The 27,391-nt window shown below is 34.7% G+C and overlaps 1 protein-coding gene across 3 annotated transcripts in view; it reads right to left on the bottom strand.

The window, feature by feature from the left end:
* The window catches only part of FSTL5 (follistatin like 5), a 385,396-nt gene that overhangs the window by 28,306 nt on the left and 329,699 nt on the right, over nt 1-27,391 (bottom strand). For 2 of the 3 annotated variants that reach the window (XM_066186047.1, XM_066186048.1), the window contains 2 exons: nt 11,520-11,638; nt 4,513-4,662 (listed from right to left, as the gene is read on the bottom strand). In XM_066186047.1, the coding sequence (XP_066042144.1) occupies nt 4,513-4,662; nt 11,520-11,638 (269 nt within the window). Of the gene's footprint in view, nt 1-4,512; nt 4,663-11,519; nt 11,639-15,785; nt 15,813-27,391 lie in introns of all 3 variants that reach the window. The other variant, XM_066186046.1, reaches the window with a different exon arrangement.

The following is a 27,391-nucleotide window of genomic DNA, read 5'->3' as shown; positions in this document are numbered from 1 at the left end:
TGTCACATATCTGCACACCTTTTACATTAACTTTAATAGTAAAAAGGAATAACATGCATAGTAGTACTTCAGAGAAAACATTGTAATAAGCAAAACCAAATAAACATTACTTTTACAGAGAACAGCACCACTACATGACTTAAAGTCTTTTCAAATAAATTTTTAATTTTCTTTAGGGTTTTTGCACAGTGATGGAAGTTTCATTAGAGTGTTCTTGCTTTCAAAATATGAAATTATCTTCACATTTGTTCCCACTAGCCTATGTGCTTTTTTTGCAAGGTAGTTCCTTGTTTAAGATGTAGACTAGAAATAGTAACATGCATATGTACATGTATGGAAATTATATCCTCTGTATTAATATGATCTTTAGGAAAAGGGCAGTCTAACAAGAAAAACGCTCTCATTTCTGAAAACCTGAGTTTTTGTTTTCCAAAAATGAATTAAGTCTTCATTTTACTCCATGCTAGGCAGTACTCTAAGTAATGAAAATAGACTGACCTGGGAAACTAAATGCCCTTCTGTGCCTCCTGTTTGTAAAAGTATTTTTGTAAGTGCATATCATGTCAATAGAGCAACATTTAATGGTTAGAACGTTCTTCCTGCTTGCAAAACATAAAGCTAGAAAATAAATGCTTATTTTTAAAAGAGAAGAAGAGAGAGCCATGCGTGTTATAAGAAATTCTAAACAAAGTATCTCTTGGTTTGTTGCTAATTTTCAAATTAGCCTTACTTCAATTCCAGAGTGGTTTTACTTTTTACAGTTTTATATTATATGTAAAAAGATTGTATAGGTTTTATGCTTTCATTATTTATTTTTTTTGTTTGTAACTACTATTATTTTTTTGGTTTGGTTTGTTTGCTTTTGCTTGGTTTTTAAATCTATTTTGAATAATGGCATGGGTAAGCTGGACACACAGCAAGTCCCCCTTGTACTTTTCCTATGTATTTGGCTAAGCGTATCCTAGGAAATAACATTCAGATCTGTAACAAATAGTAGAAATTCTACCTAGGTCTTCAAAAGTGACAATAATGCATCTGGTTTAATTTATTTATCTGGTTAAACTGTTTTTCCTTGGTTATATTGTCTTACCAAGAATCTTTGTTAAGTGATGTAAAATGGAAAAATGATTTATTAGGATTACTTAAACACCTAGAACCACCAAACCCAAGACTTTCTTTAGTTCATAATCTAGATATTATTAAATTAGTGTAAAAGCAGTGCTATTCTATCCCTCAAAATAAAATTGCTTTGAAAGTGATCTTTTTTTTTTTTCCCCCAGAATAACATGAAAGCTTCTGGAGTATCCTGGTTTTAGCTCAATATACTTGCAAAGTAGCACAGACTTAGTGCACAAAGGTCTTTGCTACAATGAGGCATTCTGTATGTCTGCTTTTCAACTCATTACAGAAACTTGAATATTTTTATGATAGAACAATCTAACGTCATTCAAAAACTGCACAATTGCTTTACATGTTTCTGGGGAAGAGCTGAACTTTTAATAGGCGGTTAATCTACTGAATTTTACTTTTTAATTAACATACATCTTTGCAGTAAGTATCTCTGCATTTTGTAATGGTAAAGTGATATATATTTATACATATTTAAAACAATAACTAATGTAATTGAAGATAAATTAGAAGACCCTACCAATGAACATATTTCATAAAACCTAAATTGAAACCTATTTTCTGTGAGCTCAAGAGGAATTGTGCTTTTGACACTGAAGTCTAAATGCTAATAAATGCAATTACATTGATATTTCATCCTTCCTGTGGAGAAAAGGAACCTGACACCTGAATGTCAGTTAGAGCATGGAAAACACTGCCAGACATTCCAGTCCTTCATATTCGTGGACTGTGTTGAGACTGTGGGTTTTAGTCTGTCTTCCTGAAGTAATATATCAAACCAGTTGTAAAAAAAGGCATTATTTTCAGAAAAAAAAAATCATTACCCACTCAGTTTATCTCTATTTTAATGTGCAAATATAAAATTAAGTAAAAAATCCCCACCTTTTTATTATTAACTTTTTTAATGAAACATTTTATAAGTCACTGCCATCATTTGGGTAGCTCAAGTTTTGAGGAAGCCACGTCTGAGTCAGCTGACACAGAATTCAGAAAGCAGATGTTTCAAGTATGCAAGAGTATTAAAATTATTTTTAAAATTAATGCATTTTTATAAATGCAATTTTGTTATTTATTTTTGTATTTTATATGCACATACACAATATATGTGTATACTTACATCACGGAACAGTTGAGTTGGAAGGGACCTTTAAAATCATCTAGTCCAAAACCTCTGTAGTGAGCAGGGACATCTTCAAGTAGATCAGTTTGCTCAGAGCCCCATCTGAACTGACTTTGAAGGTTTCCAGGGATGGGGCTGCTACCACCTCTCTGGGGAACCTCTGACAGTGTTTCACAAACGTCATTGTAAAAAATGTCTTCATTATATCTAGTCTGGATCTACCATCTTTTAGTTTAAAACAATTACCCCTTGTCCTACTGCTACTGCCCCTATTAATAAATTTGTCTCCAACTTCCTTATAATTCCCCTTTAAGTATTGAAAGGACACAATACTGTCTCCCTGGAGCCTAATATATAATCTATACTTTAAAGATTTTCATTCACTTATCAGAGAAAAAAGCAGAAGGTATGAAGAAAAGCTCTATTTAAGTGGGTTTTTTTATTAACAATTTAGTTAGGTTTTTAATTTAAAAAATCCATGTTTTATTTAGCTAAAGAACACATGTTTCCTATAAATATGACGATGGTTTAAGCACTGCCTTGTACCTTGGTGCACTGGGTTTGCATGACAAGCTTTTGGTAGCAGGGAGAAGCTATATGGGTGGCTTCTGCAAGAAGCTGCCAGACACTTCCCCCATGTCCAACAGAGCCTGTGCCAGCTGGTGCCAACACAGACCCACTGCTGGCCAATATCTAGTCAATCAGTGGTGGGGTAGAGCCCCTGGGATAACATAGCTGAGATGCACAAAAGGGTTATTGTGGAGAAGTGCTTGCAACCAGATGAGAGAGGAGTGAGAATATGTCAGAGGAACAGCCCTGCAGATGCCCAGGTCAGGGGGAGGAGGAGGGGCAGGAGATGCTTGAGGTGAGCCAGCAGAGATTCCCTTGCAGCCTGTGGTGAACAGACCACAGTGACGCAACTGTGCCCCTGCAGCCCGTTGAGATCTGGGGTGGAGCAGAGATCCACCTGAAGCCCCTGGAGGAACCCACACTGGAGCAGGTGAATGCCTGAAGAAGGCTCTGAATCTATGGAAGCCTGGATTCTGGATACTGGACCAGGCTCCTGGCAGGACCCATAAGTACCTGAAGAAGTACCCACACTGAAACAGGTTTATTGGCAGGACTCATGACCTCATGGGGACCCAACCTGGAGCAAACTGTTCCTGAAGGGAGGCATCCCAAGGAAAGAGACCCACACTGGAGCCGTTTGTGAAGAACTGAAACTCACGGGAAAGACTCACACTGGAGAAGTTCATGGAGGACTGTCTCCCATGGGAATGGCCCCATGAGGGAGCAGGGAAAAGACTACTCTCTCTGAGGAAGAAGCAGCAGCAGAAATAATATGTGACAAACTGACCCCTCATTCCTCATCTCCCTCACTGCTAGTGGGGGAGGAGGCCAAAGAAAGAGGAAGCACTGGGGGACAGGTGTTTAGGATTTGCTATACTATCCATTATCCTACTTAGATTTTGGTAGGGAAATGAGCTGAATTTATTATCAAATTCAAGTCTGTTTTGCCTGTGATGGTAATTGGTGAGTGACCTTCCCTTCCCTTATCTCAACCCACGAACCCTTTCTTTCCCCATCCAGCTGGGAGAGGATTCATAGAGTGTCTTTGGTGGGTATCTGGCCTCCAGTCAGGGTCAACACACCACACCTGGCTTTGCTCAAACTCTATGACTGTATTAATCGCTGTAGCATAGCACTGATTTCTCTCTTCTACTCAATGAATTAGTTTCACTAAACAGAGTATTTGCAGCATCCCAGAGACCAAGAAAGAGGAGTAGAGAAGAAGTCTGAATTCAAAGTCTCCAGTCTTGGCTAAGGGTGGTGTTTACTTTTGCTGTTTCCATAACTTCTCTGTCTAAAAGCATACAGAGCAACACACCTCCACCTTCTGTAGCCAAACCTGACCTTTCTGTCAAAAGTTATAGACACATTTCTGTCCTAAGATGTTATTTTAGCCAGTCCTCAAGTTAAAGTGAAAGGTACCTCAAGTCAGAAACTTCCTAAAGAACTCATTTCTTCAACTACTTGAATAATGTTTATAGGAGTTACTTTCATGTTATGTTCCTCACAACTGTGTATTGAGAAGAACAGTTGCTAAGCAGAAACTGCTGCTAAATGTTGAAAGTAGGTGAGCTTTTTTCGAAATAATGTGTTTACTCTCAAGATTACTGTATTTCTGTTTCTGAAATATAAAGGAACGTCTTAAATTCTTTTGTCTAAATTAAATCGTAACTTAAAAAATGAGAAATCAATACCTGTACAACTTTCTGAGACTGTACATCAACAATGAGAACTCTGTCAAGAGTGGGCTGAGTCGCGTATATGAACTTGTCTTTTACATTAACAGCAGTTGCCCAAACACACCGCTGAACAGGATCACCATCTGCTTTGGGACAAACTTCATCCTATAATTCAATAGAAACAGGAAAAGTGTAAGAATCAAAACAGTCAACAATGTAACAGAAAGACAAATTGTTCTCATTTTCTTTTTTTCTGATTATAAAATGAAATCTCAGAAAGTGTAGGGAAGGAAAAATGACAGTTGACACTAGGACATAAACTCATGTTAGCCAAACTACATCTGTAAGCACCACAACTTACAAGCACTATAAAATAATTTATACACCAAATTTTGGGAAGTTTTCTAGAAATTCAAGAAGTTACTACTGTTGACCTGAGAACGAAACCAATTTAAAACAACCATACATGTAGAAATAAAGTGAGCAAGGAGCAGGAGACCTTAAAACCAGAAAACCAGACACATAACACTGTGTTACTGCAATAGCTGGCAGCTCCCAGCTGAGCAGCATCACTGTGCCCTGCAAAGGGAGGCAGTGCAGGCATGGCTTACCCTGCAGCCTGAGAACACAGCAGTAGAGGAAAAAATACAAGAAGGAAAGGAAGGGACGGGAGGGGAAGGGGAGGGGGAAAGGGGAGGGGGAAGGGGAGGGGGAAGGGGAGGGGGAAAGGGGGGGGAAGGGGAGGGGAGGGGAGGGGAGGGGAGAGAGAAGAGAGAAGAGAGAAGAGAGAAGAGAGAAGAGAGAAGAGAGAAGAGAGAAGAGAGAAGAGAGAAGAGAGAAGAGAGAAGAGAGAAGAGAGAGAAGAGAGAAGAGAGAAGAGAGAAGAGAGAAGAGAGAAGAGAGAAGAGAGAAGAGAGAAGAGAGAAGAGAGAAAAGAGAAAAGAGAAAAGAGAAAAGAGAAAAGAGAAAAGAGAAAAGAGAAAAGAGAAGGAGGTGGTGTGGTGCAAATTGTCACTTGGCATAGGGGCAAAGCAGAAGTCAGAGAGATCAGCTGTTTTGGTTAGTTGGAGTACTGATAGTTTGCTCTAAAGATCAAGAAGTTTGGCTACTCCTGCCATGAGACATTCTCATGGCCTATCTTACTAGTGTTAAACCAAATAAATACTAAATGTATTCTTGCTACCATTCTTTCCCTCTCTGCCCTTCCATTCCTGCAAAAGGATGAGTCTGAATATAATAAAAATTTGTTCACTTCAGTGAACTGATATTCTATAATACATATATTTATACCCTTTCAGACAAAATAACTAATTGTAGTTTACATGCTCACTACTCTGAATTTGTAGAAATATATGGTCAATCATCACATTTTTAACTACCTATTTGTGAATATTTTTTCCCAGAAAAAGGCTTAGTTTTATCAAAATTAAAAGTTATATGGTCAAAAATATTACTATAGGTGGCAATTCCATTTATGAAATAGCATGATTTATTTCCTATAATGGACATTATAATTGTTTAAAAATATGGACCTGAAAAACACTCTACTTGGAAAAGTACAGGATGCATCTAGTGTTTTTGTTTCCCTGACCTTTTCTTCTTTTCCTCTTATTTTAAATTCTTTGCATCACAAGGGAAAATTTTACCAAATCATAAGTATTATTTCTTTTTGCCACTTATCTGCTGCTTATTCCTAATTTAGAATGCTCTGCCTGATACATCATAACTGGCCGCTGTGAAAATAATTATGATATGTCAGCAGATAATGACTCAATGTAGAATGAGCAGCAAGAGATGATGAGCTCTTAAACAAGAATTCTGTTTCGAAGCATCAAACGCCATTTAAAAGGCACAGGAAACATTATGTGGCAAAATGTCATCTCTGGCACCAAGCAATGTTCTTCAAGAAGATGATGCATTTCAACACTTACTTTTCTGTATCATGTAACATTCTTTGCCTGCTGTGCCTCTACATTTTCAAAAATACACTCAATCTTTATATGTCAAAAGAAGAAATAAATCAATTTCCAGCTTTAAAAGAGGGAGTTTCTTTGCAGAAGATTGAAAGACATTGTTTGCTTTTACATGGCTCTTAAACCTCAACAAAGGGAAGGTGTTTCAGGAATCATGTGATAAGGAAAGGTTAATAAACTCAGGTACCGTGAGATAGCACATCATCAGGAACTTCAGCAGAACTTAGAAATAAGTAACAAGTAAGATTTAGTTTGTGCTGATAAAAAGCCATGAAGATCAAAGGGAGAAGTTAATTTTTATTTATTTATTTATTTTTTTTTTTTTAGGAATGACAGGCATGGGAAAAAATGGGACTGTCATTCTTTAAAGTAGCTAAATGCTTTTCATTGTTGCATAAAGTCAACATATGCAAGTATGTCTCCAGTATGATGTGCAATCATCATATCAGTGATCTATTGTCATTTGCCTTCTGGGTAATTGTCACTTCAAGTGGAAGGTTGTTTTACCAATCTCATTATTTTTTATATTTATTCTAAATATATCTTGTCTCCATTCCATATTTAATCTAAACAGGCAACTTCATCTAGATTACTCTACACCATCCTCTTTATTCCTCAGAGACAGCACCTTCAAATGATGAATCCACAAATGTTCTTAAGAAATCTACATAGAGACATTATTTTCAGTCCTCTCAGGGACTCACATTAATTTACATGAGTTTCTGGGACTGAATTCTACAAGGACATATTCACTATATTATCCTTCAATAATTCTGACGTCTGCTGAAGGAGTCTGTGTTTCTCTCACATGGCATCATATAGATTAGTGTAAATTATTTCTCTGATACCACCTCCCCTGGTGGGATGTACGGCAGAATAGAAAAATACTCTAACTTAAGTACTTATAACTATATCCAGAGATGAGCTACTACCATATACATTTTTCTAAATCTGAGGCTAAAATACTCAGAAGCATATTTTTAAAGCTTTTTTTCACTTTAAGACCAGTACAAATTCCAAAAAGAATTTGCATTGGATTACAGAAATTTATGACAATTTGAAAATTATTTTAGAACCTTTAAAGTACATTTGTATATCTAGATATGTATATGTGTGGTTGTATATATATACATGAGACTATATTTGTACTGGTCTTATAGTGACAAAAGCTTTAAAAATCTCACCTTGCCTGAAAAGAATGAAAACATAAAATAAAAGCAAAACCCCCCTTTTTTTTTTCCAACGTAACAGTGAAAATTATGCACCAAAATTCTCATATCCAAAAACTGAGTGATTTTCCCAGTATAAACTGGTTTATGTGGTTGTTTATCTAGTTATTCAAATCTATATTTTTCTGAAGCTGTTTCAAGAGAACTGAAATCTTGCTTTTTAAAATATAACACTTATCTGATTAGACAGTTTGGATTTCTTTTACACTACAGGCAGTTATTCTGAGGCTCCATATTAATTTCCCCAGTGGTTGGATAATTGGTTAAAATAATTTCTCCCTAAAATATAAGCATAAACCCACCATGTTTTTCTTCTAATTAAAAGGTGAGCAATTTACTTTTTTCCTAATTTATTCTCTGAGAAAAAAAAAAAAGTTAACATCTGATAAAACATTAATTTACTTCATTGTTGTATTCCTCCCAGACTTTTTAATCAAAAAGTGACTTGCTCAGTTACAAGTCAGCAGATGGAGGAAAATAAATCCTTAGAGAATGTTTTTCTCTAAGATAGTCTGGGGCAAGAAAGTCTCAAGAGGAAACATGTACTTGCAGATTTATATGTGCAAATTCTATGTTTATTAACTTATACTTACTGCAAGGGTCCTCAGTGTTTTAACAGGATGTGAGTCAAACTCTTTAGGCAGTGTAATGAAATGTCTACCTATGGTATGGCTGCCTAAGAGCAAGATGGTACCAACAGGTTGCAACAGTGCATGTTTTAAGACATGAATTTATGTATCACCTCTTCTACATGAAATCATTGTTTTCTTAAAATTCTTTACTAAAAATTAGACTCGATTTTTTAAAGCATTTTTTACAAACAAAGGTTAGCATTTGCTACACTTTCTGTGCTGTAAGAGGGTAAACCAAGGCAGTTTCTGTGGACTACAAAGTATGTTTCAACCTAATTTCCCGTGGAAATTTTGGTCTGCCATGTCGTCGCATTAATCATTTTGAAATGAAATATTTTGCTCCGACCTCCAGTACATATTCAAATGTGAGATGGCATATTTCACTGAAATGTGGTCATTATGTGCTACTTCTTGTAATAAACAGAAAGTCAGTTTTATGTTGAAGCCAAAAGGATTTTTTTGTAAGTCTCAAAAAGGCATCTGTTTCAATTGCTTTTTTCCCAGTCTCTGGAAATAATTATTCTAATTAGGATTCATTGTGAAAGGAAAATAAAAAAAAGTTTTGCATAAGAATTAGAATTTAAGTCTCTTTGATTAATATTAATTTGCAGAGGATAAACAGAGGTTGAAACTTAGTACAGAAAATGTCCCAAGCACTTCACAATGATGAGATATTTTAACCGGAGAAAGACTCTACTTGAACCATGGTTAAGAATCTGTTTGAGAACAGGTAAAACAAACAGCTGCCAATGCTGGTCTAACTAAGCAACAACCTATATCAGAAAAGAGAAATCAGTTTATTTCTGTCCCTATGCATCTAGAATTTTCACTATCAGACCAATAAATTCCTACTTGCACTTGGAATTAAAAAGATTCAAGTAATTTAGGAGATTCTGGGAAGGAGAGGAAGGAGGTCTTTACAATTTCTGTGATCCATGATGATCCAGTAAAGCACAAAATCCTTCACTTTAAACACAGTGAGTCTAATTGACTCCCATTTTAGATATACACCAAAGTGTTTTGCTGTATTGACACTCAGTTGCATAAGAGGTAATTAAATATTTAGATAAGGGTTCTCAAGTATATAGCAAGTGAGAAAATATATTTACCTTCAGCAAAATTAGCATACCTAAATATGTACATGTATAAGTACTGCAATGTTGTTCACAATACAGTGCAATGCTATGTAAAAACACCCGAGCTCATTCTTTTACAGAAGCTCAGTTCAAGTTTGTAACAGACAAACAGGAAACCTGTGGAGGAACACTGGAGTGTCATGTGTAATATCCAGCCATTTTCTATTATCTAAACTGCACAGCTGAATGTAGAAATGTTCCTATGCTTTGGCAACTCTTTGGCAATAAACAACTCTTCTGTGGTTTTACTTATCACTTGAACAGCTAATTCAGGGAAGCGTAAAGAAATGGGAGAGGTTTAAGCAAGCACGTATTTCCTTGATTATTAATATATTAATAGTTAAGTCATGGAGATGCCCTAATGGGAAAGGCTGTGTAAAGCTACCTCAAAACATGCTGCTATCCCAAAATACAGTTGGTATAATTACCAAGATCTCTGATTAGTAAAAGTATATGACAGAGCCTAAGATAATTACTAACTAGTAATTTATGACATGAGCTGTTACCTCTAAGCAATCACATGCTGACCTTGATAAAAATCTGATCCTGGGACAGAACTGGGATATTTCTTAAATTTTGTTCAGAGGAAACAAACTTTCCAAGAAGGCTTGAGGAATATCTGATATTCTTCAAAGAAGAAGAATAAATTTAAAAAAAAACTTTCTAAAAAAACTTTAAAATTAAAGTTATCAAGTAGCCTAATTTCCTGGGCTTTTCTTTTTTTTTTTCTTCCCCCCTCCCCCAAAGAGGATATAGTTAGTATGCTACTCCAAGTTTGAAACGTTCCAAAAGGAAACAAATTTCACATATTCATTCTGATTATTGCCACATTTCAATAAAAAATACTCTTAAAATCTAGGCTGCACTTTAAACCAATAAAATTTTAACAGACTTCTTAAATAATCAGCCTTTTAATTAAAAAGCCATAAATAAAAATCTTTTTGGCTTATTTTTGGCTGTGTCAACCTAATTTCACTTAAGCAGCACAAATCAAGGTATGATTAGCTGTTCAAAGCATAATTATTCATACTAAAATAAATCTTGGTGCTGAGTACAGCAGCCTTTGACATCAATAACGATAACTGAAGAGGCAAATTCCATTGAGACAGCCCTAGCTCCGCTGCCATTGAGACATTAGAGAAAAAAAACCACACCAATGTGTACCGCTCAATGCTCAGTATGTATTTCAAGGTCACTCATTCAAATCTAAATGAGAAAAAGTTACTATTTTTGATAGCTGATATATATCATATAGAGTAAGTCTTAATGTAGTGACTAGTACCAAGTGTTCCTGTGGGAACATGCATCATGTCAGCTAGCAATTTGATTAGCAGTAAAGGGAAAACATCACAAGAATAAATGGAAGTGGAGAATACACTAGTGTTTTTATGCATCCTACTCAGGGAAACTATATCATAAATTCTCAGAATTTGGAGAAATCAGCTATAAATATGTTAACAGGAAAGTTATTGAAACTACTTATATGAATTTTAAGTTGGGACCGAAGCATCAATCATCTCTCCTAACTTCAGTGGAAGCTGTGAGAGCATTTACCAGGACAGGGATTTGCTTCACGATAGCTGAGAGTTTAATATAGACAAACATCCAGTGAAGAAAAAGAAACCATTAACACCTCCCCACCCCCCAAAAGATCCTATATTTAACAGAGAGAATCAATCCCTGATTCACTAAGATGAACTTAACTGGTGGGTTGGAGGTGGGGAGGTGGTGGGGAATAAAAAAACTAGCAATAAATCCAGAAATAGAGAGCTGTTAAAGGACTGGGAAAGGAGAAAAACAACCAAAGAATGAAAAGGTTTGCGAAAGTATTCAGGGACTATTCAATTGAAAAGAGGGACTGAAAGCTTGAATTTAATAGAGGAAAATACAAGAAATTTTGAGATCACCATTACCATTATAAGCTGTTTATTAATTCAGAAGACATGGCTGAATTTATCAAGCAAAAAACAATGAACTAGTAATAATAAATTCTTACATAAAGAAAATTATAATTGAGAAAACACTACAAATAGATTTTTAAAAACAACTTGCCTGAAAACCGAGGAGTTTTTCACTAGGCTTAATATGCCTCTGAAATTCACATTCCACTGGTTGTATTACTTTGATGCCATCTTCATAAAAAACATAAAACATGTTCCCAATTCCCAGACCTTAGAGACAAAAACAAATTGAAGTGTATAAAATTAAATAATGACAAAAAAGAAAATCCTTGTCTTGAACTAAAACCCTAATCACAGTTCAGTATGAGATCAGTTTGTTAATGTGTATAGTGGTAATACAGCTAAACCTATGGGATCTTTTGTTGTAAAACTGAAACAAAACTGTTACATTATTCAGAATTTTACATAGCTTTCTCATTTTCAAGACAGTGTCTTTATGAATACAGATCTAGAAATACACAGTTGACAGCTGCAGCAATAAAAGTGATCTTGTGAAATCATCTACGCTGAAATCAAACTGATACAAATTCTCTATGTATACCTTTTTTTTCCTTTTGCTTAGGGATGGAGGACCCAATATAATTTCTGTACAACATTGAAAGAGAAGACCTGAGTGTTTGTTATAAACCTTTACTTGATATTTGCGTCAGAAAAGGAAATATTCCCTCTTTTATTTTCTTAGAAAGACAGTTGGGCAGATATTGATTCCAATGTAGAAGGGCCATAGCTGTTTACAGAACGACTCAATCCTTCTTCCATAATGTTGCTGAAAGGCATGATGCTAAGTTTAGTGGAGAAGATGGGAACCAGATCTGTAGCACAAAGTCTCACAATATCTGTGATCATGGTCATGACCACAGAAAAGGACAGTCTAATTAGTTTTCTGAGTGCCAACTAAGACAACAGTTGTTGATTTGCTGTGTGGATGCTATAATGGATGATCAGTTCATATTCATAAAATTCTCTGAAGAAAATCATAGTTCTCATAAAATCATAACTATAACCATTCTGACAACTAAACTCTTGGCTGCAATGGTAAAAATGTGCATGTATCCTTGGCACAGGATCTAAGTTTTCATTTGACATAACAATATTTGGTATAGGAACACAGAGGAGTGAAACCCATGAAAAGGAAATTTGAATCTGAAATTCTGCTTATCCTAAAATCTCAGGGAAAACCAATGTTCATAGAGAGAACAGGTCTTAATACAAAATAAAATAATGAAGAAATCAAGAGGGGGTAGGGGGAATTAATATTTGTGTATGCATGTATATATGTATTTATATACACACATACATAAAAGTTTCCTGTCCCTTCTGGGAATCACATAGCTAATACAGTATGTAGAAGTTTGTCAGGCTATGCCCATAACAAACACATACAATTATCTTTGAGAAATCCTGTGGAATCGTTTCCCATTTCTGGCCAAATTTTCCCAAAAAGAAAGCAAGCAGGATTTTCCTGAATTTATATCGAATCTATCTATTAACAGGCTAGCAAAAAGTGGGAGTGAACTTTGTCAATGCTGAATTTGGTGTAACATTGAAGCAGGCTTAGGTTCATGGAAGACTCCCCAGTCATGTCTATTCACAGCATAGGGTGTACTCAGAGCACTACGCCCACTCTGACCAGTGGGCATTTTTTGGTATGCCTTGGCAGATAAACCACACAGCTTTTGTAAGACAGCATGTTAAGGTCTCTCTTTAGAGAATGCCTGACATTGTACCATGTAAGAGCAGCTGAAATTTGTAGGTAAGCCTGACTGACGTCAGCCTGCCTGTGAACACAGTGTAGAGATCTATAGCTGAGCAATTGGCATATTGTGCCTTGGGGATGAATATGTGAATGCGGCTGCGGACAAAACAGGATTTTCCCTTCTCCTTCCTCTCATTGGCTGAAGTATATCATAGTTATTAGCAGGATAAGCAATACCAGAATGTGAGGAAGTAGCTCAGATGATAGTCCCAGGTGACCCAGACATTCGATAATCAGGCTCCTAAAACCTCCACCTCTGGTGCCAATACTCCAAAGCAAGATTTCCAGTGTATAAATATTATTTTTGTCTAATAAGCAGCCCAAAGTTTTAAGGCTTTATTTCCCAAGTCTGGATGTTAACCAAACTGTTCTACAAAAAACAGTGAAGGACATACAGGATGAAATTTCCTTCTTCCATTTCAATACCAAGTTAAGGCAAATAAAGAACTTTTACCTTTGGATCCAATTAGTTAATTCCCCTTCCCAACCTATTATTACCCCAAAACTCTTCATTTGAGTTAATGGCTACAGATATCTGCACAAATATCTAATCTGAATAAATATCTATTCAACACAGCAAGTCACTTTTTCAGAACTACAGGAGTTATTCCTTTGAAGACTTAATTTTGCAACCATCCCCCCCCTAAATACAATCCAGCATATTTTTTAATACAGTGCCACAAGCAATAGATAAATAGATTTGTTTTATTTAGACTAAATTGGTACTTAAAACTGGCTAAAACATTTTTTTAAAAAACGGTAGTGGTAGGGAATATATGAATATATTTATTTATATATTGCATTATTACTGTAATACACATGTACCTTCAAATTCCCTTCAGATTTTCTGAGGCACATGGTTGTGATAAAGATTTTGTGCACTTGATATAGAAATATCTCTAGGCACTAAGGCCTATGTATGGTTTCATGATTCTGATTGTCCTACTGATCACCCATCCCTCCCTTCCTATCTGTTATTACTTTCATAACAGAAAACGACAGAGTATGCATGGCCCAGAGAAGTTGGTGGTGATGTTTACTGGCATCTTCAAGCTTTGGTCTCTTGTGAAGTATTTCCAACTTTGTAATTAGTAACAGTAATTGTTGGAAACACAAGGATTTGCCAATGAAAAATGCAGGGGAGAACGAAAATATCTGCTCTAGGAGATACAAAATCTGCTACTATAAATTGCTTTTTGATTAGTTTCATGTTAGTCACAGAGAAATTTGAATGCCTTCACCATAAACACTCTGATAAGCTATTATTTTTAATTGGTCTTTTTTGTCACAGAATTTGAATTTTCCTAGGTGCATTCTAATGAAAACAACAAATTGACTTGAAAACACAATCATCTAAAAAATCAGGGGATGCTAATCATGTTTTCAGTTTTGAGATAAACCATACTTGATACTTTCCCAACAAGAGGTGAGAACAGCATAATTTTGAGAATTTGGTACAATCCTGTTGCATGTCAGTTTAATCATTAACAGTGCAATTGTAGGAAACTTTAAACACAACACTTGTACTCTGCAAGGCCAATAGAGCAGGAAGATCACAGCTGAGCTCCACTACAATCACAGAAATGATAGTTTGTACCAGCTGAGAAACTGGTAAAACAGATATAAAAAAAATAAAACTAGTTCATATTTATAAATACACTGAGAATGCCAAAGTTTACTACATACAGGAAAATGAAATATCAGATTTTAAAATCTTTAAATTAATTTTAAAAAATCTAAAAAGTCTATAGAAATATCATTTCTAGTATGAATTCACAGCAAAGCCTGATCCACTTGTTATCTTGTATTAACAATCTTCCAATGAAAATAATAGAAACAGTTTCTTAATCCTGAAATATATAAATTCCTAAATTGCAGCTTTACATGAATAGGTTACTTAGAGCAACAGAACGGGAACTCATGACACCTCTTAGATTATGGTATTTTTCTGGAATACAATTTTTGAGATTCTGTCATATATATGAAAATTAATACCTATCTTTTGCTTGCAAAATAAAATTTCCATTTTTATGTTAACAACACCTGATTGTCTCTTTGTTTATATTTATCTTTCAGTTCATCACAAGCATCCCTTCCCTGCTCCAGTAATTTTTTTAAAAACCCTTCTAAGTATAAGAATAAAATGTTTGGCTTCATTAAGCAACAACAAGTATCTCAATTTTAAACTGTTTAAAATTATAATTTTTTCAAATAAAAGAGATTCACACAAGAAAATCAATCTCAACAGCACATAGGCTGACTGGTTAGAAATTTTATCATGCTGACAAACAAAAGTTAAAGGTCTACATTTTAAATCTGAGCTTCTTGTTCTATATCTTTGAACAACTGCCTGAAAATTATGAGCAGCTTATTTCCTTCTCTCTCCCAAAAAGGAGAAGCAGTTTAAAAAATATGAGCATTTATAGGATTAATTTCCACTTTAATTTTTTTTAAGTCAAATTCCTCAGTGTTGCAAGGGGATAGGTAATTACTGTAACTGTAGAGTATGAACAAACATAGATGCACATACACACTCAAAACAGCAGATGAGAATTTCATCATACTACAGAAAATATGAACAAAAGTAATCTTCATTAGTACCTTGCTCTCGCCACAATATGTTTGCAACTGCAGCATGTAGGAGAAAGAACAGAAAATACAAATGAACAAGGGAAAACAAGAAGTGATACATCAGTTCTGAAATAATTATGATGCTTTAACCTCTGATTCACTAAAATACTCCAACAGGTAAACCAATGGAAACCAATAGTTCTCAGTGTTGTGTGACAAAATTGTGATTAGCCATAGTAGTTATTTGGGACTGGGTAAACCCCATCATTCCAACTAAATCCCTCCAACCTAACTACATCAGCCATTATCAAGAGTATGTTTTATATCCATTACAAAAAGCATATGAAGTTTTCATGCACATAAATTATACATATTAATGACAGGTGATGCAATTTTTATGATTTCCTTTAAACGCTGGACTTCAAAGAGATTGATTTCAGAACATAGTTATGAGAGAGATATGCAAAATTAAAATATACACAAGATATTTTTCTGTATGGCCATAGCACAACCATGCTACCAAAACTGTCATGTCGTATAATGTTTGTGATCCTCTTTGGAAGACCAAGACTGGAAGTATAAGATGGCATGGTAACCAACTAAATGTTTACATTGATTCTTTCCCCTGAAAACATAAATTTTATTTGGCCATCTTGTTTACAATTGGATTTTAGAACTTTGAGACCAATGAAATTATATTATCCTAATATTGCTCTTTCTGTTTGCTGAGGAAAAATATAAGAAAGCAAATATAGCCTTGCAAATTTCATCTATTTATAACTCAGCATGTAACAGAATAAAATTTTTAAAGCACTATCACTGAAAACCAATGCATACTGCAAAGTAATGAACAAAAGAAATTTTTAAAAACCTAAACACCTTAAAGGAAAGAAATACAACACAGAAAACAGGTATGTTACACATAGACATAATGAAATTGGGAGGTTCATTGAAACACAGTGTTACAAAAGCTAAAAACATTAGTATACTTTTTTTAAAAAATCTGGAAAAAGCAATGAGAGACATATTATAAAAATTGTGTTGGTACACAGAAGTTCCTCAACTGCTGGTAGCCAAAGGTTTAGAGTGAAAACAGGAACTATCACTCCAGAAAAGGCCTGGATACTAAGGTTTTCCCAAACATAATTTGTACTTCAACAGATAGGAGAGGGACAAAAAAGCCCTGGGATATGATGCAGGCCTTTGGGTCCAGTCCAGTAATGCAGACAGTTTTAGATTCACCCTCCTGTATGTGCATCTAGCCTGGACTTCACAGTTTTGTCTTTGAGGGTGTCTAGAGGATTTCTAAGAACATGCTAAACAACATCCCCTACATCCACCCTGCCAGCCATCTCACTGCAGAAGGCTGTCAAGCTGACCCGGAATTTTTTCCTCTGTAAATCCATGATGACTGCTCCTAAACACCTTCTAGTTCTGGGAATGGTTTCCAGGGTGAAATGCTCCGTCTCTGTTCCAGAAATCAATGTGAGGCTGATGCACCTATCGTGTTTTGGATTCTCCCTCTTGAGCTTGAAAAGTAGCACTGGCTTTCTTGCAGTCCGCAGGAACATCCTTGATCACCATGATCATTCACAGATTGTCAAGAGTTGCTTCACAATGCCATGGGCCAGTTTGCCCAGTGCTTGTGGGTGCATCCTATCCAGGCCCTTTCACCTGTGAAAATCCAGTTAAATGGTCTCAACCAGACCCTATAACATCACAGACAGAGAAAGATTCTTTGCCAGAGGATGACTTCCTTCCCAAACTTTCCTGCTGCTTTTTTCAGGAAAGACTGATGTGAAGAAACTTTCAGTACAGCTTATCCCTTTCCATATCCATTACCACCAGGTCCCCAACCCACACAGTAGGCCCACATCCACCCTAACCTTCTTTTTCTTGCTGATGTCTCTGTACAAGCCCATCTTTTGCCCTTTATGTCATTCACTAGTCTCAGCTCCAAACGGGTTCTGGAACATTAGCATTTATCCCTACATGCCCAGACAGTGGCTCCGGGTGCAGACCACAATTCTGTATTTGTCTGTGTTATCTTACACAGTCTTTCTTATGTAATAAAGCAAATTAATTTCCCGAGGGCAATCTGGAGGACTCCCTTTAAAATTACTTTTCTCTTGACATTGTGAGGAAATAAGCATGTAATACATGGCATTTGAGGTCCCATAAATTCAGCCATAATGTTCTACAGTTTATCTGTGTTTTTCTAGGGGTGACATAGGAAAGAAAATAAAAAGTAATTACAATTATGCAACTGTGTGGAGCTGCACAGGTTCAAACAAAATGATTTAAGATGCTAAGTACAGAACTCATTAATTTGTGTTTATGCAAAATGATATGCATGATTCTGAGCTTTGCTCAAGAAAAAGGGCAGGATAATAAAAGTGCTTTAAAAGCCTCACATATTAATTTTAAAATTAACAATCAGCTAGAAAAAACCTGAGATATAAATAAAGGATGCAATATAATTTCATAAACAACAGCCACCATCTCACCTAAAAGATCAAGAAATCTCACTTATTTTTTTAATCAGACCTATAACTTCTGTTCAGGAAAGATGTCAAGTCTTGAGATAAAGAGTTCAGTGCTGGAACAAGTAGAGGATGTATAGATCTGAAGTATGCCAAGGAACATATTGTTTGCCTTCCTTTTTGGTTAAGCAAAAATTTACATTCTCAGCCACACTTTATACTGAATTCTCATACATTTGTAAACTTCACAATGTAAAAATACAGAATTATTGATAGATCTCAGCAAAATGTTCTGGTTTCAAGACAGAATGCCATGTTCTCTTTTGCCCTGATTCCACAGTGTTATTAAATAGTATTAGGAGATGTACTGGAAGCCTTGCAGAAGACATCGTATTGCAAAAGTTTGTGACCTTGAGCACACTATGTCTGCTACATGGGGCCTTGTCATAGGGAAGCCTGCATGTGGCATGGGTACCTGCTGCAAAGGTAGGTGCTGGAATGCCCATAAAAACCTGTGCTGAACACTCAGGGGTCTTATGACAAATACAACATTGCAACCTGCCAGAAGATACACGGGTTTCTTTGTTACACCAGATACAACCACCACAGCATGGGAGGGAGTGGGAACCTCTCCATGGACAGGATCTGTGCAGCTTCCTGTGGGGAAATCCGTCCACAATTAATCCCATGCCACAGGAATCTGCGATGTCCAGCATGTGAAGGGCTGCAAGATTTACTGACTATTCATATTCTTCTTTTTATTATATCTTATTAAAGCAGCTATTTTATTACACCATTTGTTGCTGGCCTTTTATATTGTCATCAAAACGAATTCTGCATTGTTCCTCCTTCACCCTCATCCCCCCACAATGCAAAACAAGGGAGAATACAACTTTTCTTGAAAGAGATTTTCTTTCTTTTTCTTTCCTATTTTTTTAAGCATGCTTACAGCTCCATAAAAATCACTCTTCATGGTCCTTACACAGCTATTCTATGTTTTTTGTACTGAGCCAGCCTTTGATTAGGAGCAGCTAATATAACATCTGAATGCCTGCTCTTCATCTTTGTTATACATTGTGTTGGTAGAATGGTAATAGGTTGCACATTTTCACTAAACTCTGTCCCTAGTAATTCATGAAATTCTGCAGCAGACTAATAGCAGTGTAAATTCTTATCCACTTTGATGAAAACAACTCCAAAAATCCATGGTATTTCTAGTACTAAATGAATTAGGGTACTGCAATATCACTTTCCAGATAAATTCTGTATCCTTCTCTTAATTATTCCATTGGTAATAAATGTCATTACATTCACTTTTCTGTCTCAATAGACAATTTCAAATATTTCAACTATGTCAACGAGTGTTCCTCCCCCCTACTTTTCTTTTCTTGAAATATTCAATGCATTTTGGAAATAAAGTGTGTGTGTATGCAAAACTGACACTGAGTGAGTTTCAAGATTAAATGTAGCTCTTACACTTCCTTTTGGCATTATAATTAGCAGTTCAAATTTTCAGCAATCAGCATGCAATACTATATATCCAGACATACTCAAACAAAATGGATATCAATTAAAACCTTAATATCTGAAAAATTTCATGATTTCCTGCACTAAGAGAAAAATGCAGTTTAAGATGGCTTTAAAAATAGGAGAAACCAGCAAAAAGACACTTTTCTGCATTATATAACATACAAATTAAAAAATGTGGGGGAAAAACGCAAATAACATTTGTTCATAAATATAGAACCACTTTTGTTAATTCCAAGTTTCATCTCATCACAACACAAACTTTGTATTCAATATTTTGTAATTCTTTTGTCCAAATTTCTATCCGAAATTAACAGCTGATTAAAAAGATCAATAGTTTCATATCAGCTGATTGTTCTAAGCTTTGCACCATCAGATAGGAAGTCACTGTCCCTTTCAATGCCTTCAATTCCATGATGGCAAGAGGTCACAAGTAGGTGTAATAGAAAATAGGACAATGAGGAAAATGCAATAAAGTAACAGGAAAAGAAGTGTACTTCAACATTATTTTTCAGACTTTTCCGATCATAATCTGCTGTACTTTCAATTGCATTAAAAAGTAATTTCCAGATTGTAAGTCGTCTCCTTACTTTACAAGTAAGTTGTCTCCTTACTTCACTCATAGCCAACACCATTGTCAACTGTCTTGATTAATCCTAAACACACGATAAAGACAGTGTATATGTTACTCTCTTTTCTTACATGTCTAATGTTTAAACACCTGCCCTTATGTTACAGGGTAAATCTACAACATAATTACTCCCTTTTTGCTGAACCACGGAACTCTTTACTTATTATTTGTATATTAAAAATAATTGTGTTAGAAGTGAAGATAAGGTTGACACGAATTACTTTTTGCTCAGAATCCACAATCAAACAGAATGAAAAATTTTATGCACATACCTGCTTTTAATTTCAATTTTTTTCCTATAAGTAATTAGATTTGGTTGGTTTATATACAAATGCAAATTTATAAAACCTAATTTCTTTGTGAAGCCAACACTTTTTTTCAAGTTATCTATTGCTTGCTTCAAATATTTTTAAAATAATTGTCCTTACAAATTCTATCCAAATTCCAGTCTGTTCTTATGTAACATGCACTTCAATTTCATTTTAGGTTAATACAATAACCAAAGATCTGCTTTATGTATATTAGACTATTATTTATCAGTTAAAAGTCAACAGTTGACACTTTAATTTTGTTCAAATATGAACATTTTACCCTATTTTTCTAAGTTTTGTATAACTCTTTATAAGGAATCATGCATAAGTCCTTTCCCATAGCACATTAACTCAATCCAGTATACACTAGCAGAAAGAAAAAATGGCTCATGAGCTGAATTACTTGGAAGCGTAAAATAAAGCCTTTGCCTACAATGCTGTCAACAAGTATAAACTTGTTTAGCTCTGCCTTAAAATAAAATGCCAGCATAAATTATCTCTGAGGAAATTAGGTAAATAGGTACCATTCAGTATGAGATGTGACAGGAAGATTCCATTAAAAGTGCATAAAGCCTTTCAGAGAGAATTTAGGCCATAAATCATAGTCAAAGGCTTTTAGTCTTATTCCCAGTTCTAGACAGTGGAGATGCCTTGTTGCTTATGATGGCCATAAACTTGTCAAGTCAGTAGTATTCAGATCACATAATCTTGTTAGGTGATAAGACTATGACATTACCCAAAAAAGGCACAGATAGAAATAGTGCTACTCAATGGCATGGAACAGTTATATTATTATTATTATTTTAATTTAGTCCTAAGATACAGTGCATGAGGTAGAGAACTTTTCTGCTTTTTGTGACTAAGTGAAAGAAACCATAGGATAAATTACTTTGCAGTATATAATGATGTCATAGTGGGTGAATTCAGTATCACAAGAGCCTATGGTTGATAACCAGAATAAAAGCAATTAAATATTAAAATTTCATCAAATACTTTCAAATTGGTCTTGCAAATGCCTTAATAGATATTGACAATTTAATAACTTAACTTCGTAACTCTCTATCATGACAGTTGTCTCCCCAAGGTGGATACATATATCTCAAAAAATTTAGAGAAACACCTAAGAAGTCATATTAATCAATCAATCACAAACTGAACTGCACTTTGTAACTCAATTTATTTGAAACAGTTAGGAGAAACTAATTTTTTTTTAAGTAACAAGTAACAAACCCACAGAACTATTTCATTTCAAAGGGAACAGCATGAGTTTTTATGATCTAAGGTTCTAGTATAGTAGAATTATTCTAAATTCAAACAGAAAAGAAACTAAAGCACAACCAAAGTACTTCTCAAAGTTATCAATAAACATACAAAAAAAATTATGGATTTTTAAAGTTACTTTATTTCAAAATGTTTTACTAGTAGCTAAGAAAAAAATTCAAGTACTTGAAAATTACTCCTGAAAACATTCACTTGTCTTTGGTGATGACTATTTTTTTATTTTCCTGCTTTCTACACTGCCAGATTTTCTTCTTTAGAAAAAAAACCCCCTATATTCAGTGTAATCTGATATTCCATATGTGTATCAAATTACAGTGATATATTTTCAACTCCATTATTTATGTTAAATATTTCACTATTAGTTCAAGTCTTCCTTGTTATCGTTTTTCTAAGTTAACAAAATGGTTTACTTGGTATACTTAGCTATGCATTATATTCTGTATTCAGTTAATGTTACTTTGATTAAAAATTGAAATTTGGACCACTTCCATTGGTCCTACTACTACTTCAATGGAATTAAACTAAATAAATAAATTTTACAGATGGAAGTTGTAATTTTTTCATCCTCTCTTTGAGATTATTATTCTACTGTGTATCAACAAAAAGGTAGTATCATGTTGCCCGCTCCACCTTTGTCATAAATATATTGTCAAGATACACTGTCAAATTATCTTTTTCCTATATTTAAATTCTTCAGCTTCCAAACAGTGTTTCAACAACAGCAAGATGATGACCTTGGTTTGCCCTATGGCTTCTAGGAGTTGGGATGATCCAATACGTTTGTGATTATGAAATGTAGTCATCAAAAAAAATCTACAGTGAAATTGTCCATTTGTGTGTTTATGCTTTAAATCATGGCAAATCCAGTAGCATGTAGGAAAAAGCTATCCATTAATAAAAGATTTGAGGCCCTTAAAATGTACCTACACGTACTACAAGCTAGAAAATGAAAAGCCATCTTTTATCAGTTGCTGCAGGGATGCTGGGCACTAGATTACAGAAGCTGTTTACAAAAAGAGAGAAATTGGAGTCCTTAAGAAAAGAAGGAGTATAAGTTATGATGAAATCCCATTTTTTGCAGCAGCAAAACCCCTGGAAATCATCACAGATTGCTGCTAAAGGTAGGAGAAAAGCATTGTCACATCAGAGCTATTCAAGGTTTAAATTGTGATGCTATGAACCAGTTGGGGTTTTTTAATGTTCTGTTGACAATATTCTTCTATAAATATTTTTGTCCTGCATTTGTACAGGAGCAGGATAATAACTGAAACTAGAGCCTGACTGAATACCTTCTACCTTACAAAGGGCTAAAAAGGCGGGTAAATTATGTGTAGCTAAGACAAATATTTAAAATATCCAGGTCCAAATGCAGTGCACAGAATAGTTGCTGAAAGTGGTTTCAGATGTTTAGTTGACTACTATTAGTTTTGAATACATTTCAGAATACATCATAAATTTTAAGAGTGCCATAAAGTACCACTATATCTGCTCCTAGTAGTTGCCCCACTTCCTGAAACTTAATAACTCAAGTAGCTGTAGACTAGTTAGACTGGGGTATACGATCCAGAGAAAAGAACAGACAACACTTGCATAGAATTAAATTCAGTAAGAAATCAAAAAACAAGAATATAATTATAAGTCAGCTAATATGTTCTAACAGAGACCAAGTCTTCATAGACAAACCTGATTAATTTTTTAATGTAAATAAGAGATTGGTAATGTAAAAATTCATATATTAGTAACACATAATTTTGCTAGACATCTGATTTGTTAATAAAGAATATTCTGATTAAATATGATTTATTTAATAAAGGAAAAATAGATGTTCAATGAATTAAAAACTGCCAAAATAATGAATCTGAAAATGTAGCTAAATCATTAGTGAAAGGCGAAGAAGGAAGGTCTGGAGCATGTGTAGAGCAATAGGCAGTGAAGCATGTCTTAACCACTTTTATCAGTGGTCTGTACACAAATACAAAATCATTTCCTAAGTCTATGAATTACCGGTAATAATAAACAATAGGTTTAATAAATTGCTTGAATGACTTTCTCAAGTTCATCTCTACAATAATTTAAGTTTTGTTTTATCCAAATGGAAATATAGATGTCTTGGAAAACAAAGAACAGACTATGCCTAACTGAGACAGGTGAGAAGGAACAGGATTTGGAAAGTGAGGTCTGATGGCATTTAGGAGATAAACATATAAACAAACTTCCACTGCTGGTATTAGTGGAAAATAGTGACAAAGGGTTGGTGGATGTGGAAGAAAAAAATATCAAATATATATTTCTCTTTCCAGAATATTAAAGAAATAAAGAATACATTTACTTCCGCAAAGAGCAGTTCTCATTTTTAAAAAAACAAACTGTACCAAAACAATTAGAATTCTCAAGACAAAATGACTGAGTACTATGGTAACTGTCTTATTATGAGAAACTTATATATTGTGTGTGTGAGAATTTGTAATCAATATTCACATATTCATGGGACAAGAATTCTTAAGAGGTCAGTTTACTGGAGGAGAAAAAAAGAGACTCAAAGGAGGAAACTGAAGGAAAAACTTACTTCAAAATGGAAACTAAGCATTATTCTGTATTAGTGAAGTTGATTAATAAAGGAAAATACCAAGAGAAATAAGGGATTTTTTGACTCTCTGCAGGTCTGACTCAGGCATATGCATCTCTGTAAGGACACACTTCAGGCAAACAAAGCATTACCATCTGTATTCAGGCAGAACAGAATGCAATTTAGTGTCTTGTGAAATGTAGAAGATACAACAGAGTTAGATAAAACTGTTCCATCATGCTTAAATCTATGAATCTATGCAATACCTGTTCTGAAAAACACAAATACATTGGAATGAAAATAAAACCAGATTTTAAACTGCTATTTGTATTCACAAATGCGATTAGACCAGAGAGTCCTTCCAACACAGCTGAGCTGTCTGAGGTATTATTAGAGGATCATGACAGTAGGGGAGACTCTTGTGTCTTCAAACAGATTTAGACCAGGTCATTAATCCCCAGAATGTTTTTACCAGTCACCACAGGGGTTATTCAGCTATCAACCAGACCAGCTATCTCATTCTCAATGGCTCTAACTGCAGGCTTAAGGGAAAATGGAATTCACAGCAAAAAGAGAATTTGCAGTCTCTAGAGAATCAGAACAGCACAGTTCTCACAATCAGAAGTACTTTAGATGCTACTGCTATTATCAACAACAGAAGAATTAAACAGGATCTGATAATAGAGAGCAGTAGACATTTATCATGAGTATGATATGTCTCATATGAGACATTTATACAGGTAATATAAACTAAAACTTTCCATTATAACTTCACAAATCTAGCAAAAAGGATCCATGTGCTGGGACATAGTTGTTAAATAAATATATAAAATTTCAGCTACAGAACAAGTTAATTGGTAAAAGGCACGGCTAAAGTGAAAGTATTTAATAAAAATAATTTCATTTCTATCACCTAAGACAATGTTAAAATCAAAGTATGTTTTTAGAAGTCTTATTTTTAGTGCACATTGAAAAAGGCTGATGTGCTAACAGGAAGTCAAACTCTCCCTGAGACTATCATCCACTATTCAAAATTTCACCTATGTGAGACAGAACAATGCTCCCCTGTTCAGTGCTGGCTGTTACTGAACAGATCTCTATGGCAAAGAATTTTCAGAGTATTTTCCAATCACTTCCATCCAGATAACCACCCTGATCATGAACCATTATCATCAAACTATATTGACTTTTCTTGGTAACTGGACTTCAAATTTCTGAAACTGGAAACTTTAAAATAAACAAGTCCCTAGCACCCTTAATTCATACTTCAAATTATAGAACTTTATTTTTCCTACTAGCATCACATTTCCCACAATTCAGTGTAGCTGTATAGCTTTGCCATAATTTCTTTACTCTTTATAAGACAGACATATGCATTACATGCATCTGTAACAAACCTATAAATTATGAAAACCTAGCAATATGATAGCACTTTTAGACAGACAGGCGAGGTAAAGGTTTGCTTATTATTTAACAAAATACTTATCCATATTGACACTGATTTTTATTTGGTCCAACGTACCAGAAAATACAGTATTTTCTTTTAGGAGCTGTTTAAATTACCAGTTTACAGAGAAACCAACTAGCCATGCCCTTTCTGCCACAGATATTTTTTTCTCAAAGCGCTGAACAGAGTTTTCCATAAATTTGGGATGTATTGAAAGGGAGATTCCACAGAATAATAATAAAAATTTAGTTTTTTTGTGTGAAGTAACATTAAACCCCCCAAAGTCTTCCCATGCACACAAACAATGGGTCAGATAAGTACAAAAGTAAACATTTACTTTAACTGTTAAACTTTCTAGGAAATAAAATACATGCACGGGTGATGGAATAATGCTCTGCATTTCTAATGCTGCTTATGAAATTACTGTCATGCTCAAGGCAGTGCAATTGTATTTTACATTTTAGAACTCAACTGTAAATAGAAAATCAATAGAAATTCTCAATAGAAAATCAACTAATGTTCAGAAATGCTTTTATTTTGCTCTGATTTTTATCTTATGTGACATCACAAAGGAGAAAAGCCCAGACTAACTGACAAATTACTGTGAATTTGATCTTATTTTATTCAATGCACTATCCCTAAGATTTCCAAACGGGAGCCCTCTAATAAGGGACAAAAAACCAAAAAAAAAACCAAAAAAACAAAACAAAACAAAACAAAAAAAAAAGTATGTCTGTTTTATTCTCTTAAAGGAGGATAAAAGCAAAATAATTCATAAAAATGTCATCAATGACAGAAATAGTTTATATCAAATCATATGGAATCACATTTACATTACCAGAGACTATCTTTAGAATGTAACTTGTGACCTAATCAACAGGCTTGAAATAAAAGTAGCTGTAGCATTGAGCTTAATATGTGTGGGTGGGGTAAGAAAAAGCCCACAATCCTATCCAACTGGTTTTACCTATGTAATTTCAGTCCCTAATAATCTCTAATTTAATGCATGAACAAGAGTTTTGGGGGAAACATTAAAACAAGCAGAAAAAAGTTAATAATGAGGCCCTTCCACTTCTAATATGAGCTCTCTTATGCTAGCAATTCCTTGATGCAAAGAAATTTTTTTTTTTTCTAAACAGCAGCAGCTTTTTAAACTGCATCTATAAAAATGTGTACCTATTAAGGTAATTTGCTCATGTACTTGTCACAATGATATTGAGAGTCAGTGGGTTTTTTTAATTAGTTTGTACCTTGGTCTTCCTGCATGTACCAAAATGGAATTCTGAGCAAATTGGAGTTCAACATGTAAAAATCTGCTACGTCTAAATTTGAATGTTATAATTATGCATCTTTGGGTTTTATGAGTATTTACACATGGATCAATTCTTGG

The sequence above is a fragment of the Chamaea fasciata genome, unplaced genomic scaffold, assembly GCF_029207755.1.
Source record: "Chamaea fasciata isolate MVZ Bird 193981 ecotype frontalis unplaced genomic scaffold, bChaFas1.0.hap1 SCAF_6, whole genome shotgun sequence".
In the NCBI taxonomy this organism is placed as follows: Eukaryota; Metazoa; Chordata; class Aves; order Passeriformes; family Sylviidae; genus Chamaea; species Chamaea fasciata.
The sequence above is the reverse complement of the archived record's forward strand: the minus strand, read 5'-3'. Positions and strand labels throughout refer to the sequence as shown.